Source organism: Epinephelus fuscoguttatus, linkage group LG20 (assembly GCF_011397635.1).
Source record: "Epinephelus fuscoguttatus linkage group LG20, E.fuscoguttatus.final_Chr_v1".
NCBI lineage: Eukaryota > Metazoa > Chordata > Actinopteri > Perciformes > Serranidae > Epinephelus > Epinephelus fuscoguttatus.
Genome location: NC_064771.1, coordinates 16,941,628 through 16,958,906, shown reverse-complemented (window position 1 = coordinate 16,958,906; position 17,279 = coordinate 16,941,628). Strand labels below are relative to the sequence as shown.

General features: G+C 39.7%; 1 protein-coding gene across 4 annotated transcripts; it reads right to left on the bottom strand.

Annotated features, from left to right (window-relative positions):
* Positions 1 to 495: 495 nt before the first annotated feature.
* On the bottom strand, positions 496 to 13,187 carry telo2 (TEL2, telomere maintenance 2, homolog (S. cerevisiae)). Of its 4 annotated transcripts, none has more exons than XM_049563969.1 (22): positions 13,067 to 13,086; positions 11,176 to 12,220; positions 10,425 to 10,796; positions 10,060 to 10,337; positions 9,872 to 9,940; positions 8,314 to 8,461; positions 8,108 to 8,210; positions 7,960 to 8,028; positions 7,672 to 7,813; positions 7,435 to 7,571; positions 7,218 to 7,303; positions 6,883 to 6,981; positions 6,713 to 6,801; positions 6,514 to 6,605; positions 6,155 to 6,271; positions 5,957 to 6,028; positions 4,434 to 4,604; positions 4,263 to 4,354; positions 4,067 to 4,166; positions 3,732 to 3,796; positions 1,788 to 1,903; positions 496 to 1,208 (listed from the first exon to the last, which is right to left on the bottom strand). In XM_049563969.1, exons 3-22 carry the CDS (start codon positions 10,763 to 10,765, stop codon positions 1,087 to 1,089), a joined length of 2,508 nt encoding a protein of 835 aa, XP_049419926.1. In that variant the 5' UTR covers positions 10,766 to 10,796; positions 11,176 to 12,220; positions 13,067 to 13,086; the 3' UTR covers positions 496 to 1,086. The 4 variants fall into 4 exon arrangements, with proteins under 4 accessions (XP_049419926.1, XP_049419925.1, XP_049419928.1 ...); XM_049563968.1 differs by lacking the exon at positions 13,067 to 13,086 and adding an exon at positions 12,779 to 12,855; XM_049563971.1 differs by lacking the exon at positions 11,176 to 12,220 and having other exon boundaries at positions 13,067 to 13,187.
* Positions 13,188 to 17,279: the final 4,092 nt, after the last annotated feature.

Here is a 17,279-nt window from a genome sequence, read left to right as displayed (position 1 = left end):
CCTAAAAATGAAATTTAAGAATTATACATAGCCTATATGTAAAATATAATAAATACATATACACATATGTATAAACACGTAAATATGTGCACACACATGCACAATCTTTCAGTGTCACAAACATGCCAGTCTGTACAGGTGGGTTTTAAACTGAGGAACTGACTCAGCTAATTTGACATTGAAGGGGAGTTTGTTCCATAAATTTGGTGCTAAAATAGTAAAAGCATGGTCGCCCTTTGTTTTACGCCTGGAGCGTGGTACTTTTTACATTTGGTTCTCTGATCTGAGGGATCTTGGAGCAGATTGGGGTGTAAGGAGCTATGAAATGTAAATGTAGAGACTTGAAAGGAATTAATAGAACCTTAAATTGAAAATAAGGGTGTTGAGAAGTTGTTCAACTATGTTTTTGACGAGTAATGGTCAGACCTTGGTGATTTTCTGATTTGTAAAAAGCAGGATTGAAGTTTAGGAATGGATCAAAAACAACTCCCAAAGTGTTTAGTAATAAATAAAAGTATATTTCAAAATATTCCATGGTTTGTGGACATAGAGATGAAGACATTTTATTCAGGTCACACGAGGAAGTAGTAGTAGTATTTCCATTATCTGTCACTGCATGTACGCACGTGAATATTCACAGGATGTCCTTTGCAAACAAACAACCACAGTACAGAGAGATGTGCCAGTACAGGAAAGAGGTCGAGAAGGATATCCTCATAACCTGCTTTTTATTGGTGGACAAAAATGGCATCCTATTCTCCATTCAATCAATATTTTATGTTGTTCATAAATTATATACATGTTCATCTAAACAATACAGGTTGTTGCAATGTGCGTGTGAGTGCATGATTTAAGCATGCAGAGAGACATTCACAAACACGTGAGAAGACATGTGCCCTCCTTTTCCGCTGGATGGCTGTGTGTGTGTTCCAGGATATGAAAACGTGTCAGCAAATATCCGGAGCATCACTTCCATCGACCTCAATCCTCCAGGCTCCGTGAGGACGAGGCGGAGGTACAGTAGAGCCCTCCCCCACATCTGAGACACGTTCGGTGTTTCATTGTTCAGCGTGGATGCTGTGATCATCATGACTCCGTGCTCAGTGCTTGTTGATCTTGTAGTTGTTTCTTCAGGCTCTTATCCAGCAGCACCAGACTCTGTACAGCCAGACTCCGGCAATCTGCATCAGGGTCTCCTTCAGCCACATCTGTGGATATTAATGCACAAAAAATATTATTAGCAGCTCAGTATAATTACAAAAGCAAAATCAAACACATGCACATAATCCTAGCATTTTCTTGGCACAATTAAAAATCCTACACAGGAGGAAATAACTGTGTCCTTTCTCATTCAGCTTCAAGTCGCTCACTGCAATGTGAAACCACATTTAACCCCAGAGGGATAAAGATACATCCAACTGTTCCTGAGTCGATCACGTCATGGACAGTCCGTGTAGTACAGGACATCCTTGTTCCTCATCTGCTTCCCAGAAATGCTCGGTCCAGCTGTGCATGTGTGTCTGTTTGTGTGAGCACCAATGTGTGTCACTGAGAGGACATCCCTGACAGAATTACATTACACAGGTGCAGCTGCAGACCTCTGTGTGTTTACAAGAATCATGTGTTTTAGGGTTGATCTATTATTAGTAACAGGACATGCAAATGTGTGAAAATGTGAGCCTGTAATAACATAACTGGAACAAATGCACTGTCTGACTTTCACCACATAAAGAGGGACTTTAAAACAATAAGAAGGAACTTTTGTCACAATCATTTTTTTATGTTACCTGCCAGCCATGTTCTGGTCTCAAACAGCTGATCACTGAGGTCCAGCAGCAGGTTTTGACTGGGCATGCTCAGAAACACCGAGCAAACAGCGAAGAGGACGCCTCGTCTCACCATCCTTTAAGACACATTTCAGGTTACAGCTCAAATGAGATAACAAAACATCCTTTCCTTCCTGATCTTATAGTCTCTTCAGGTCAGTTTTTGACTGTTTAAAAAGAATAGTTCGACCCCCAAATGACCATTTTCAAATCCATTACTCAGCATGTGTTATGTTAAATTAGTGAAGAACACGTTACTGTTTTTGTAGAAGTTTTTTTTTCTTCACCTTGGTGTTTTAAAGGTTTAGTTTGGATACAAGTCACATGACAAAACAAAAAAATACTACAGATTAAGGCAGTGATAGACCAGCAGCTCCTGCATTCAGCGAGGTAAAATAACTGTTTTTGTTAATGGAGTTTGACTCTGAAGAGAGCATAGATACATTTCACTTTTAGTTCAGTTCATCATCAGAAAGGGTTGTTTAATTGGGAACATTTAGCGTTTTGCAAGATGGCGCACGCTCTGCTGCAACAGCACAGACTGCTGAGTCCAACAAGTACAGTGCTGTGGAAAAGAATTTCCCCTTGGGGACAATAAAACCTAACCTAACCTAAACCTAACCTAAGTACTGAACATTCAACATTGTTGTTGTTGTTTTTTATAAATTCAATGCAACACAGGGTGAGTAATTGATATACAAATAGTCATCTAGGTGGTGAAGTGTTCCTCTAATTCTCCATTAGCCATATGGAAAAAAAAACCCTGCTGCTAGTGTAGAGCCCGGCTAGTAGCAGGAATACTATATCAGTGGTTCCCAACTGGTGGGTTGCGGTCCAAAAGTGGGTTGCGGGTCTATTCTGATTGGACAGCAAGTGACTTACTTATTTTTAAGTACAGCGCATTTCCAACACAGAGCTTTTATTTTTGAAGTGCTGTTTCCTGCTATGGAGTAAGTGACTAATGGACTTCAACAAGACAGCAAACTAGCTTGACGACATGTCCAAATGCAAGTATGACGCTGAATATATTAAACTTGTTAGACCTTGAACTAATGACTAAGGAGAAACCTGGATCATGAATCATGGCTGGTCATCTTGGACAATGACTCCCACCCACTCCACGACGTGCTGGTCAGACACAGCAGCACATTCAGTGACAGACTCATTCCCCCAAGATGCATCACAGAGCGCCACAGGAAGTCATTCCTGCCAGTCGCCATCAACCTGTGCAACTCCTCCCTCAGAGCGTCAGTCGCTCTGAGTCAATAGACTAGCATTTGGACTTTTTAACCTACTGCATGTATAATTCATAATTATCTACTGGGTGCAATAATTCAACTGCTGCAATATTTTTCACCTTTTGATTGTATATATTAATTCAACATACAATGCACATAACTGCACATTTTTATTATGTTTACTTTAATTCTATTTATTTAATTTTTTTTATTTTGCTGATGTATATGTTGTAGTTACATTTTAACACTCCGGACAGCCTCAAGACAGTGATGATATATATTCTATATCTTAATATTTTAATTTTTATATCTTTAGTACTAGTGTTACGACACGATAGCATAATGCATTTATTTTATTATTTTTCAATTTATTCTAATTTATTTTAATGCACATTTCATTTCTACTTTATGTATTGCTTCGTATTTACACACTTTTATTTCACACTCTTATTCTTACTTCTTATCATACTCTTTTCTTTACATCGAAGCCGCTGTAACGAATCATAATTTCCCCTTGGGGATCAATAAAGTATTTTTTACTCTGATTCTGACCAGTTGGGAACCACTGTACTACATTATAGTGCTGTTAACAAACACACATAGCTACCTTAAATTTTTTACAGAGATTTCATCAACTGTATAAAACACTGATATGGATCACGCTTACTGGTCAACATGGTAGCGCACCGCCCACACAAAGTCCAGCAAAGCCTGACCCATCTGTGCAGCTATCTGCAAAAAAAAAAAAAAAAATTAAAAAAGTCAAAGGAATCCCACAAGAAATATTGTTATTCAAATATATATTAGCGTATTGTAACACTGTGATATCGTCACTTTGTCACTGCCTTTGCTGGTCTTAAAGGGTACAGCATCTGAACTACAACTGTTCTAGCTCAGTTAAATGAGCAGTGGATGCTACTTGAATGGCTGTATCAAAGGTTACACCTAAAATTTAAGCACATTTATATTCATATATAAAACTCTACATTGAGATCAAATTACCGGTGCATTGACTGCTAGATGCATGAGGAGGCCCAAGGTGTGGATCAACCGGCCCAGTACAAGATGGTCGCCGCCCAACAGATCAAAGGTCACCTGAGGTCTGGCACAAAGGTATTACATATCACTTTTAAAATGATCAATTGTAGCATGAATAACTATGAATGTTAAGCTTTGAAATTTGTGTGAAAGAACATACTTGTCATAATTACTGAGCAGAGGAAAAAAGAAGTGTCCAGCAACAGGGGCGTAACGGTTCGGCATGGCCTTCGCTGGAGGTTGTGTGGCACCCTTTAGGAAAAAAGAAATACTGAAGAACTTCACTTAAATACCAAAAAGCCAGATGGAAATATCCGTCCACTTTACCTACCTTACTGAGACGTTTTGTCTTGCTTTGAATTCGCTTCTCTACCACTTGTCGCCAGTGAACAGGGTTGTCACCAGGGTATGGAGTCAGATCAGTGCTGGCAGCAACACCCACAGATGGATTTCTCTTTTCAAACACTGGCTTAGAGAGCTCCTGAGCTGCCAGAGCGAGGACCTGACAAACCAAAACAAGAACAGATCATGGTTACACCTGTGGCAATGATCAAAAGAGTTCAAATCAACCACTAAAGTCCCTTTTGCATTGCCTGTTCATGCAATGTTGTGCCATTATTCTCAGTTGCCAGTGCCGAATCAGCATCAGTTTAGAGGGGACAGCTGGCAGGACAGGACCCAAATTTATTTTTTCCTAGGATGGTGAGGGCATAATCTGCCCTGCTTTGATTGACATACTCACTACATTCTTTGGTTGGATTGGTTAGGTTAAGTAAAGAGGAGTGAGATCAGTTAGGGTTAAGATAAGAACTTCAGTGTGAGCCAATTAGAGGCAGCGTAAGGCAGAGTAGGACTGGTACCGTCTTCATTGTCCTAAGAAGGACATACATTTGCGGAAGGGATGGGTGTGACGTTCTGACGATGTGTTAGGTGCGCGACCCGCCATGGGAGATTTAAAAAGATAATACTAGCAGTTAGCAGCTAACTCAAGTGTCCACAAACTTGAAAGACAATAAGGTCGGTGAGCTCTTTACCCTCTGAGCAGAGGATAAGATCAACAGGGACGGCAAATACTTGTTGCTGCCATGTTGTGTCATTGTTATCGTTTAGAAAGTGCTATCTGACATGTAATATACGTCACACTAGAGGCTGACGCTGTTGTGTTACATGTCACGCCTTGTTTGCTTCCGAAAGGCCGTTATATTATCTCAGAGTGTCTACAAATATAACCATGTTAAATTTAAGGATTTTTAAGACCTTTTTAATACCACCTTATATGAAATTTAAGACCAAACCTGCAATGGAAATACATATTTTATATATATATATGTATATATGTGTGTGTGTGTGTGTGTGTGTGTGTGTGTGGACTCTTTCCAAGTAAACACACTGATGCCAGTACAAAATGAACAGTTAGGAAAAATGACAACAATTGGGTGAGGTCATCATGTTAAATGTAAAAAGAAAACAAAATCTCATCGCTGTCATAAGTGCTATTTATTATTGCAATCGGTCTGTCCAATTATTGTAAACAGTCACTGGGTCTGTCAGACTGGAGAAATTTTCACAGTAATGTGACGAAAAATATTTAAGACCCATCAAATCTGAATTTAAGAAAATGTAAGATTTTTTAAGGCCTTTTATCAAGAAAAAATAATTTAAGACTTTTTAAGACTTTTTAAGGACCTGTAGGCACTCTGTGCTGGTATCGTTTGGTTATGTATAAAAAAAGCAAAGCCAGGGTAATAAGCCAGGGACTTTGTTGTGGCCCTATCGCAGGATCTCTGTGTAAAAAGCACTTAAGTTTATTAACCACAGGCATATATAAAAGTGAAGAAGCTGCTGTTTTTTCACCTCCAAGATATCGAGCCGCTGGCGCAGACTGTAGTTCAAGGAGTAGAACTCTGTGGTCAGATACTGAGTCACCTATCAAGAAAAGCAAACAGAAAAAAACAAGATAGTTGCTTAAAATGCCGAAAAAGCTGTGTGATAATGACTATAAATTCTGATGTAAATAGGTAAACGTTGTAGAAAGTAAGCTGATGATCATACAGGGATACAGTCAGTGACGGTGAGTGCCACCATAGTCGCCTGTCTGAGACTCAGGAAGCCAGTTATGCTGTATTTATTCTCCATGTGAAGAAGCACTTTGGTCAGCTGGACACTGATCTGAACAAACAAACAAACATGAATTGTGCTGTGGAAATATTAAAATCCCTGAACTTATAGTCAGTTACAGTAAAGTAAAGAACGACACATTTTCTTACTGTACAGGCTTTATGATAAAGAAATGGGCCGTGTCTCTACAGGGCACTGAACCAGAATGTTTTGATATTTAGATACGAACACTAACTTTAGAAATGAACGAATCTGAAACACTGGACATTCGTGCTGTGTTGTTGCCGGCATACCTCTCTGGTTGCGAAGATGTTCTTCCTCACCAAACCCTCCGCTGCTCTCAAACTGAGCTCCACACGCACAGAGTCCTCTGAGGAAATTAAAGCTGGATGGGTCAGCAGATGAGAAAATATTAGAGTTGGAGGTAGCAGCACAACATTTAAATAGAAGGCGATCAGTGAGGTCAGATAAATGTAATCTGTTGAGCCATACTTTCAAGACAGTCTCGCAGGTAGCGAGGTGGGGATGCTTTACTCATTTCCTGATCACCAGACATATCGTACGGAGTGAGCTCATCGTCGCTGCGACAGTGAAAGACTTTGAGTTAACAACAACACTTGACGAAAGTACATTTAGCATAATAAAGAGTAGGTAATACTCACCTGTCGAGGTCGGAGTCTGGGTCAGTTTTTGACTCATTCTGAGATGATACATTCGCAGCAGATGGAGCTGTTTCTTTGGTCTCTTGAGGAGAGTCGACTCTGTGAATGACAGAAATTCTCTTAATTGAAATCAATACCTACATACATCATATATATATATAGACTAAGTTTTACAGGTTTTGGTCCGTTGTTTAAACACAGTCGTTAAGTAAAGACCATAAATGAGAGCGGACATTGTGTTTTCATCACCTCACAGATACCCAACACACAGATAACCAACAAGCCAACCACCCAAATCTTGGCATTAACAGTTACAGAGATGTGAAGACACTTACCTGTTCTCAGGCTCGGCCTCTGGTTCATCACCAGTAATAGGAGTCATCAAAGAAAGCAGCTCTTGAGTTTCATCGTCCTGATCGTACTACAATACAGCACAATACAAACTCACAGACACAGGTCTTAAATAACATTTCCATCAAGTGACAAGTCAAATATTTTGAAGCCAGTCATGTTTACTAGCACTGTTTCTTCCAGTTAACACAGTGACTGTACCTCAAACTTGAGCTTTGTCTTATTTATATCCATGCGAGCGCTCAGGCACTCTCCCACCACCATGCCCATACGCCTGATGCGCACCACGCTGCTGTCCAGGTGGCTCTGCATGCCGCCCAGCATACACTGAAGTAACTCTAAGAGTCACACAAAGGAAAGAGGAGAAGCTTTACAATGATTTAAAGGATCAGGAGCCATGATAAATTCCTGATTTGAGGCATCAAACATTATTTGTACCTGAGCGTAACTCCTGTAGCTCGGAGTCCTTAAGCAGACTCACACTCAGCAGTAAGGCCTTGCTGACATACAGCTGCTGCTCTAGAGGTGTGTGCTTCACTGCACTGGGGTTAGCCCAGGCCTGGGACACAGACCGTAACACCTGAGAACACACACACATCAAACTCATATAAATATACATATATATATATATATATATATATATATATATATATATATATATATATATATATATATGTGTGTGTATATAATGTGATGTCATTTGGCTGTTGAACTTCTTGTCCTCACCTGGATGAGCAGTGGCCTTCGCTCCCGGTCTGCTGCGAGGTAACCCAGCACAATTCTCAAGACTCGAGTCTGGGAAGAAAAAAACATTCTTCATATGATGTTCATAAGATTATATGTTTTAATATCAGGCTGAAAGTTATTGTCTTACCTCATATTTGTACTGCAGTAACAGCAGTTTATGAGTGATGACAAACTGGGCCTTTTTATTTCTTAACACTAGATTCCCAATGATCCTGCCCAGGGCATCAGGCCTGAAACACAGACGGTGTCATTAAAGGCAGATACAAAACGGACAGCTAGAGGCCATATAAAGTGCTGGCTGTTTAAATGCAACTGTTCCAGCCTCTGCCTTACCCAGCGACAGCCTGCACCAGTGCAGTGAGCACGCTCTCCATCCATCGCTGGGGAACGTTCTCCAGCAGCTTCCAGCAAACCCTCTGCCACACCATGTCTGAGCATGTGTACGCAGACAGCCGAGGAGCCATCACTGCCATCAACAAACCTGTGGGTGGAAAACAAAACCAGGAGTTCATTTATTTCCTATAGAGTTGAAGGTGAATTGAATTTCATGGATGATACTTACACCTGTCATAGCTAATCAAGATTGTCTGGAGCAATTCAAAGCTTCTTATTTCTTTCAAAGAGCTCTATACGATATTCAGAGCATAGCAGCAAACAACTATTTGCCATGTAATGATATAGTGGAGTAATGGCATCCTGAGCAGAGAATGTAATCACGCTCCCTCTGAGTGTGTTGTACTGTAATCTGAGCTTCTCTGTTTTATGTTGTGGTAGTCGATCAGGCCACGTGTGCATGATAGTGCACGTGAGTGGCTTGCTATTCAATGCCTTCTGCACTGTGCTTATACAGTGGTTACCTCTGATACTAGGACAGCATGAAGCATATCCCTCACCCTTTAACATCACTAGCTCTGTCAGCGCTGTTGTTATTAGCACTGTTTGCTCTGTTAGCCCTGTTAGCTGCTAGCCACCTCCATGTTGAGAGCCCTGTGCGGACAACCTCTGAATCATAGATAAGCTCTGAATCTTGCATTCAGCTCCTTTAAATATATTTGAAATGATACCAGCTTTCAAGTCATGATTATTATACATATATTATAAATATCTGGTTCAATAAATTATGTATCAAGGTAGAAAAATTAATTAATAAGGGGTAGTGATCATTATTGCTTTGTTTTATCTTTAACTATTTACCTGTTCTTTTATTGTTATGAGTGATTTTTTTTTTTTTATTATTTCAATTCTTTAATTTAGTGTATTTCTTCCTGCCAAATAATTACTTATTTATTTTATTTTATTTCTTTACCAAGAAGTTTTCTCATGGGTTGAAATATGTTTATTTATCATACCACTGGGACTGTCTTTAAAGGCATAGTGGTATAAAAATTGCTTCATCTGTATTTGAATGTTTTGTTACTTTACCTTCAAAGAAAAGGGAGAAAAAACAAAACAAAAGTTGTGCTCCAATTGTGTTCCAAATAGAGATTTGAATTTAAAAAATAAATGCGAAAATTTTTGAAAAAGTTATCTTAATTTCAGAGCTCCAGATGACATCTACCATACCCCAAAGATCTTAAATATAATGTAAAACAGACAAAAACATCAAAATGTGAGAATCAGGACTGTTACCCAAACTATTACCTGATTATCAAAATCGTTATAGATTAATTTCTAATCAATAAATCCAAATGAAAAACATTATGCTTGGAGTTGCATTTAAAATTGGGCTTGTTGGCAATATTCAAGTTTGTTTTGATAGTTAAAAGTTGTTCTCATTTCTAATAATGTAATTCTGCTTTGAAAAGTGTTTTATAAATGAAGATCATTATTAGTATTATTATTATTTTCTTGTTACATACGATTACCAATATGTAATTTCCAGTAAACTCACCACTGTGACCCTGGATACACACTTTTCCAAGTGTCTGAGCCATGAAAGTCAGGGAGCAGTCTGTGCCTTCTGTTAAAAAATAAACATCAGACAAATAAACTTGATTAGAAGTTATCATATTGATATCACAACAATGATTCTTTGACATGCCGTCATTATTGCAAAGGTTTCAGAAGATGTTCCCTCACCTTTGAGCGCTTGGCAGGTCCGCTCCAGAGCAGTGAGCATCTCTGCTGCCAGCAGTGGGTAGTACTGCTGAGGGAGAAAAAGGGGCTTGTTGTTCGGATGTAACCTGTTGGCGGTGAGGTCCGGCAGCGCCACAATACGTCCCAGCAGAGTCTCTCTGAGCTGGGGGGAGTCAGAGGGACCTGTATCCAGACAGTAGGACCACAGCAGGTCGGCGAGTCGACCGCTCTGAAGGAACTTCACAGCGATGCTGACCAAGTGGTTCAGGTTTGTGCTGGTTCTGTGATGCAGAGACAATACCACAGAATAGTTAGTATATAGACAACATCATGAACATGCTTATTGTCTTCTATCCAGCACCACCCACCTCAGCTCTCCTATTCCCTCCATCAGCACCAGCAGCGCCTGCTCTGGAGGGCCTTTGAGGAACAGGCCATCCCATAACTCTGTGCGCTGGGCTGCTGTGAGGCTCGCCGACCAGTCAGCCTGGATGTTGCTGACAAGGAACTGAAGGGTGCGGGTGAAGTGAGCTCTCCTGAACTCTGCTCGCTGAACTGAAGTGGTTCTACTCTCTGGTCCGTCATCCAAATAAGAGTGGAGTGTTTGAAGAGCGGAGATAATGTCTTTGGTATCTGTGGATGTAGTGAGAGTCCGGAAACACTGAGCCACCGCCAGGCGAACCTCAGTATTTGGGGAGAGGGATTCCATCTTTGAAATGGTGACGAACTTGTTTCAGATCCTAAGCAAAAACATTAAAAAGCCATTGACATGAATGTGAACAAATTCTATCAAGGTAACGCCTTTAATCTCTCTTTCCTCTGAAACATTTATATCTCTGCTCAACAACAAAAAATGTTAATCCTTACTTATGTAGCTCATAAGCAACTGCATCTAGTTTTAAGCATTATGTGTTGTGATTTTAATTATTATTTTCTCTTAGAATAAAGTTCATTGTGTTTTTACAGCGTAAGTTAGGGGCTAATGTTTATCAACCAAGTACTGTTACAGCTTCATAATATCAGCAGCTGTCAGTGAACATAGCTTCAGATAAACACACGCCTCTCCAGTTAAGTGAATTAGCTTCAACTGTTAGCTAGTCTGTTAAAGCTGATACGCACCTGGACATTTTTATGACGCAGAACAACAAACATTTAGGTTGCGGACATGTTTTATAGTCACGGTGACATTAAAACGCTTCTTTTCGAGGGGAAATTTTCAGCTCCTACTGTCAGTTCACGTTTTAACATGAATGTCCCGCCGTGTCACTTCGCCTTGGCCTCGCTCTCCGTGTGCTCCATCAAAATACGCTCGTGGTGAGCAGGAAGGAGAAGGAAGGTTCCGGGGACAGGAACACGCGAGGCATTCAAGAAGCCAACGGATTGTGTAACACTTTTGGACTCTCGTTATGTTATGATGTTATACTTTAGTAACTAACAAACTCATCTGTGAATTACTCACTTAGAAATGTGTAAGTTTATTATTACTTAAAAAAATATACCAGTATATAAGCATAAATAGGCTATGTGAGGGTTTCCTTTCCAAGAATAATAAAATAACTGACAGACTATGAAGATACATAATAAGCTTACATTAAACAGGTGACTTCAGCATCTTAAATAAAAGGTTTAGCTTCACAAAACAATAATATGAGTGAAATAGATAAAATATTTCATAATAGTTATACTACTCTACATGGGGTGATTATGACCACCCCACCTACCAAGAGGCAAGACACACAGACATTATGGTGGCTTTATCTTAATTTTTGTGTTTTCCGTGCCTTTGTAGTCATTATACATCTTTTTGTGGTTTTGTGTCTCATAAATTTGTGTCTCCTTGTGGTAGTTTTGCCTCGTTTTGTAGTTGTTTGTGTCTCTTAAACGTCATTATTAATTTTGAGTCTCTTTCTGGTTGGTATGTGGCATTTTGCAGGCGAAGGCCAGGGGGACCCTTAACACTCTGGGCCCCTTGGCTTGTGCCCAGTTGGCCTGTTCAGTGATCCATTCACACTACTCTGGCTTAATAAGTTACATAGTTGATTTATGAACATCAATCCATGTCTTGGGAATGTCTTGGGATCCCCCAGAAGGAGCTGGAAAGTGTTGCTGGGTGAGAGGGACATCTGGGGTGCTATGCTTGGCCTGCTGCTCCCATGATTCATTCCTGGATAAATGGATGAAAATGGATGGATGGGTGAATGGATGGAATCTATGCAGGTATGAGAAACTGTAATATCACTATGCTTTTACCAGTGACAGCTCCTGTAATGTGTGAGACACTGTTGACAGTAGATTCAGTTCCATCTCTTGGAAAATGAAAAAAATAAATAATAAAAACCAAACTAACAGTAAAACGACAGTTGAAAACTTATCTGTGTTATCGCACACTTAAACTCACTGGCACTGCAGCAGCTGATATAGTTAGTATTAGGGGACAGATGGTCTTCGTCCCTGTCTACTGGCAATTGTGGGAGTTAATATAGCGTCAATAACTAGTAAAGGTTTTAACATGATTGTGACAGTGGAGACGAAAGTTCTAGGTGTCGTCAAAGAGCGTGGATACCAAGAGGCGAAGCTCACCAGAACACCCCATAGCAACAAATTCCCCCATGGTTTCGTCGTACCGCCGCCATTTTGGACCGTCAGCAGACCCGCTTGCATACAAAAACACACAGACAAACTGAAGTATATCGCTATTAATTATGCTTACAATGCTACTCACCTCGTGATAGCTTGGTCAAAGCTGCTTTTTCACGTTTTTGTAGAGCAAAATATAGACTTAAAAAAAAAACAAAACGAGGAAAAACGGCCGAGATGGCATCTCTACATATTACATCCACTTATCAGAAGATTCACTTAATTACTCCTTCAAAATCACCCCATAAGCCAATCTACCAAAAAAAAAAAAATTATATATATATATATATATATATATATATATATATATATATATATATCTTCCCACGAAAATTGGCATATTAAATTGATATTAAAACACTTTAAAACGTACACCTCTGTCGGGATCCTTCGGGAAACGGTGGAAGGCCAGGTGCGGAGTGTTCCACTGATAGTTGTTGCAGTTAACTGCACTACACTGTTTTCTTTTACTTTTTTTCTCCTCTCTCCTTGACATCTTGCATGTTGTCTGGGCGCAAAAGTCCAAGCTCAACAGTCCAAAATGGCGATAGCGCCCCTAGTGGCTGTTGGCAGAAATTCAATGGAGCTTCGCCTCTTGGTATCCATGCTCTTTGGTGTCGTTGAAGGCCCATGCAGTACATAACCACAACCTGCAGGTGGGGCTGATTGGTTGGAGGCAGAGGGACGTGTCAAGGTCTCATCATCAGACACAATTACATGGAGCTTGGACATTAATGGTAAATTCATGAGCATTGTAGAAGACTGTCAGAGAGAGTGGAGCAAATCTAAGTTTTACAAATACGTCCTTTCAGATCACATTCATTTCAAATAATGTGGGACTAGTTGAAGAAAAATATTTGCACATCCAACTGAGTCTTTGGAGAGAAATGGGTGGAGCAGTTTCTATTTGAGCTCAGTGTTGGAAATAATGGTGTTGAACACTCTTGACGAAGGTCCAGGAGGACTGAAATGTTAGTGTTATGAATAAATTGTGTCCAAAGACTCAATTAATGTGGAACTGAGAATTTAATTACTTGGAAATACTAACATGTGGCTCAACCAAATACTTATAATACAAAAAGGAAATTCCTTAAAGCATCACTTTTGAGTTATACTGATTTACAGAAATGAGGCAACCACACACAGGATCATTTTATTCCATTTATTTTTCTAATCTTACTTTCACTTCTTACCTTTATTTTTTTTTCTCTTTTTACAATGACTGAAATTATATTTCCCCAGTAACAATTAGGATTAGATCATTTGGGGATCTTCAAAAATAATATACAGCTGTAACCAATACTGTTATAATTTATACATTTATCTTTGAAAATAGGAATAAATTTAACTTTTACAATTTCTCTTTTCTACAATATTCTCTTTTTTAATCTTCCCATGTCACATGATGGCAAGCCATGCACTACTACAGTAGTGATGTTTGTGCCTTGAGCAATCTTTCTTTGGACACTGGAAAGTGAGTGTGTGTGTGTGTGTGTGTGTGTGTGTGTGTGTGTGTGTGTGTGTGAGAGAGAGAGATAGAAAGAAAAATTTCACAAAAATGACGATTCATATTTACAGTTTAGGTTTTTCATCATTATAATTTAACAAACTGACAGTCACGTGGTCAGTGCTTTCTCCAGGGCTCATCGTCAGGTTAGTTTAGAGGCAAAGTTTGAGACACAGAGGCACAGTGTTTAGACTAGCAGGCCGCTTTTTGTTTTCCGTCAGGGTAAAGAGTTGATTTATGATTTATCAGAGCAGGAAAATGTTACCAAAAAGGTCGCGGACCCTGATAGATAAAATGATCAGTTTCAAACATCTGTCTTTGGTCATTTTGAAAGCAGGCGTTAAAATGGCGAAAAATCGGTGGTTAAAGTGCGATCACCTTCAGCTCTGCTAAAAGGGAATGTTTCGTCAGCTCTGTGGTCTCACTAGTTATTCTTTTGCCGCTCCTGTTAGTCCCCAAACTGTCTGTCAAATACTAAAATACGAAGCAGGGAGAGAATTAAGTGTAATATAGCCTGCCGTGTTCAAGTGTAATCCCATTTCCTGTTTGTAATGCAAAAAAGGATTCATTACTATAACGAATGGAGTGTTAAATCTGTTGGGGGCAAACCTCCTGTCACACTGAAAGGCAGGAAGCTGAACTCAGCAAAGCCTTGAGGTTTAAGGTGTCGTGTGTTGACATTGCGAGGTCTCACAACTCCACTAATGGAAATTATAGACTATGATTTGTCAGTCAAAACATAGGTTTAAATCACTGAATCAGAGATATACAATAAAAAAAAAAAATTAAAAATCGGTGTTACCATGCAGGACCTGACTCCATCTGGGAAGACAACAGTAGAAACTGCAGACTCGGCCATAATGTCTAAAAATCACAACCCTGAGGAGGTCGCGGCAGCGTCAGCGTTACGGAAGAATGCCGTGACCTCAACAAACGACCACTCCGAGCAGGTCACATTCAAGCTTTTGCACGCGATGGCGAGTCACCCAAAAGACAATTTCTCTTCTCGCAGATTCATTTAACCTCCCCGCCCTTGTGAATCCCCCCAAAAATGTACAAAGATAATATTCAGCAGAACAGATCACAGGGTGTGAGTTGTGTCAAATGATGAATAAATATCGGCATGTGATTCCAAACGAGGAGAGAGAAAAAAAATTAACCCAACAGATACTGTACACGCTACATGCTAGAGAAGAATACAGGCAGCTGTCTCTCAGCATAAGACAACGAGAAGAAATGTTCGTTTTCTTCCGACTATAAAAATACCTAGAATCTAGAATGAGTGTAGAAAAAACTTTACATGTACAAGTCATTTACATCCAAGGCCATTTTTTTCCATGGAGTGGCAGGTGAAGGAGAGCGGTGACACACACGGAGGTGTGCAGGGTGAAAAATAGGAATTCTTCTTAGCATATTGGTGCAGAATGTCATGCTGTTTTTTGGACAACCTCCCCAACTAGCTTCAACTACAAATCCCTTAAGATATCTTGTAAGTATCATGTATCCAGAGTCCAAAGTCCAAAAGTGATGGCTGCGCGGTACCGATAAGCATCAGTCCAAATTCAGTCCGTACGTTTCCAGAGAAAGCAGATGTTGCTTCAGCAGAGAGAATAAAGAGCAGGTATGTTTCGTCCGCCCTTCACCAATGTCCACGTTCTAGCCGAGCATTATTGCTACCAAAGTCTGCCACGTCTCTTCAGTATTATATCTGGTCTGGAAAACATTAAAGCTGGCCGATAACCAGCGAAAAAGCTCATCTGAAAAAATACAATATGTGACTGAAAATTAAAGTCATGGCTGCAAAATGTAGTTTGTAGTATTCTTGATTTTTTCCCACTTCATTATAATAAAATAAGTGATGCTTTTATTCTTTAGTATGAGTGGGACACTTTGCTGGCATGTCAGTAGCAACAAATCCCACTCGCTATCATACAAGCCTCAGAACTATCTCCATTACCGATTTGATCCCTTCACAATTAACATTTTTTTTCTATCAACAAAACAATGAAATCAAAACAAAACTTAGTGCAAAGTACAACCGTTCGATTATTCACATACAACTTGTCAACATTTTTCAGTCTCAATAACATTTTCACCGACAATAAATCACTTGTGCAGCGGAAAACAACAAAGGTTGGTTACCTGGATAAACTTGCTCCCCATTACTTTCACTCAGCAAGAGAACACTGGGCTCAGGTGGGCTGTACTACAATTTAAAAAAAAAAAAAAAAAAAAGACACTACACTACAATTCCCAGAATCACTCATTAGTTTCCCTTCATGCTTAGTTCAAGTGTTTCAAGAGTTTACAAAGTGAATGTGTCAGTATTAGCAGGTTATATCACAGTCTACACTTTGTGAGATCAGTTTGAGTTCATTTATATTTGTGCCAGGGAGTGATGGGAAATGTAGTGCGTCTTTTTCACTTGAGGTTTCCAGCCCACCTGAGCTCCGGGACCCTGTTTCATTGTAAAACAAAAAAAATGAGATGAAGCAAATTATAAACCGCCCACTTCCTTCATTTGGGACACTGAAGCTTATATCACACGCTGGTGTCACTGAGCTTTTTCAGAATCTTAAAGTAACACTGCGCAAAATAAACAACACCACACACACACACGCACACATAATAAACCCTCAGGGCATTTCTCATCCTCGACCCCTTGAAACGTCCCTCACTTGGGTTCACTGGTAAGTTTAACTTGGTTAAAGGATAGAACACACGGGTATAGGGACTGGTAGGGAGCACCACAAGCTTTAAAGGAACACTTCACCGCCCAAATGACCATTTGAGTATCAATTACTCACCACCTGTTACGTTGAATACAAGAAGAAAACTTTGATTTCTCACATTCCTCAATGGTGAACAAGAATCCAAAAATTGGGAAAAAAATCCTAATATACCAAAGTCATAGGGGTCCACCTTTAAAAACAGATAAAGTATATCAGAACATCTGTTTATAAACTCTGCAGTATAATCCAAGTCTCATTTAATCACTCGTACGCTCAGTAATTCCCAAACAGACAGCCCTTTATGACGAGGAACTGAAGTCAACCAGACTCCATTGACAAAAACAGTA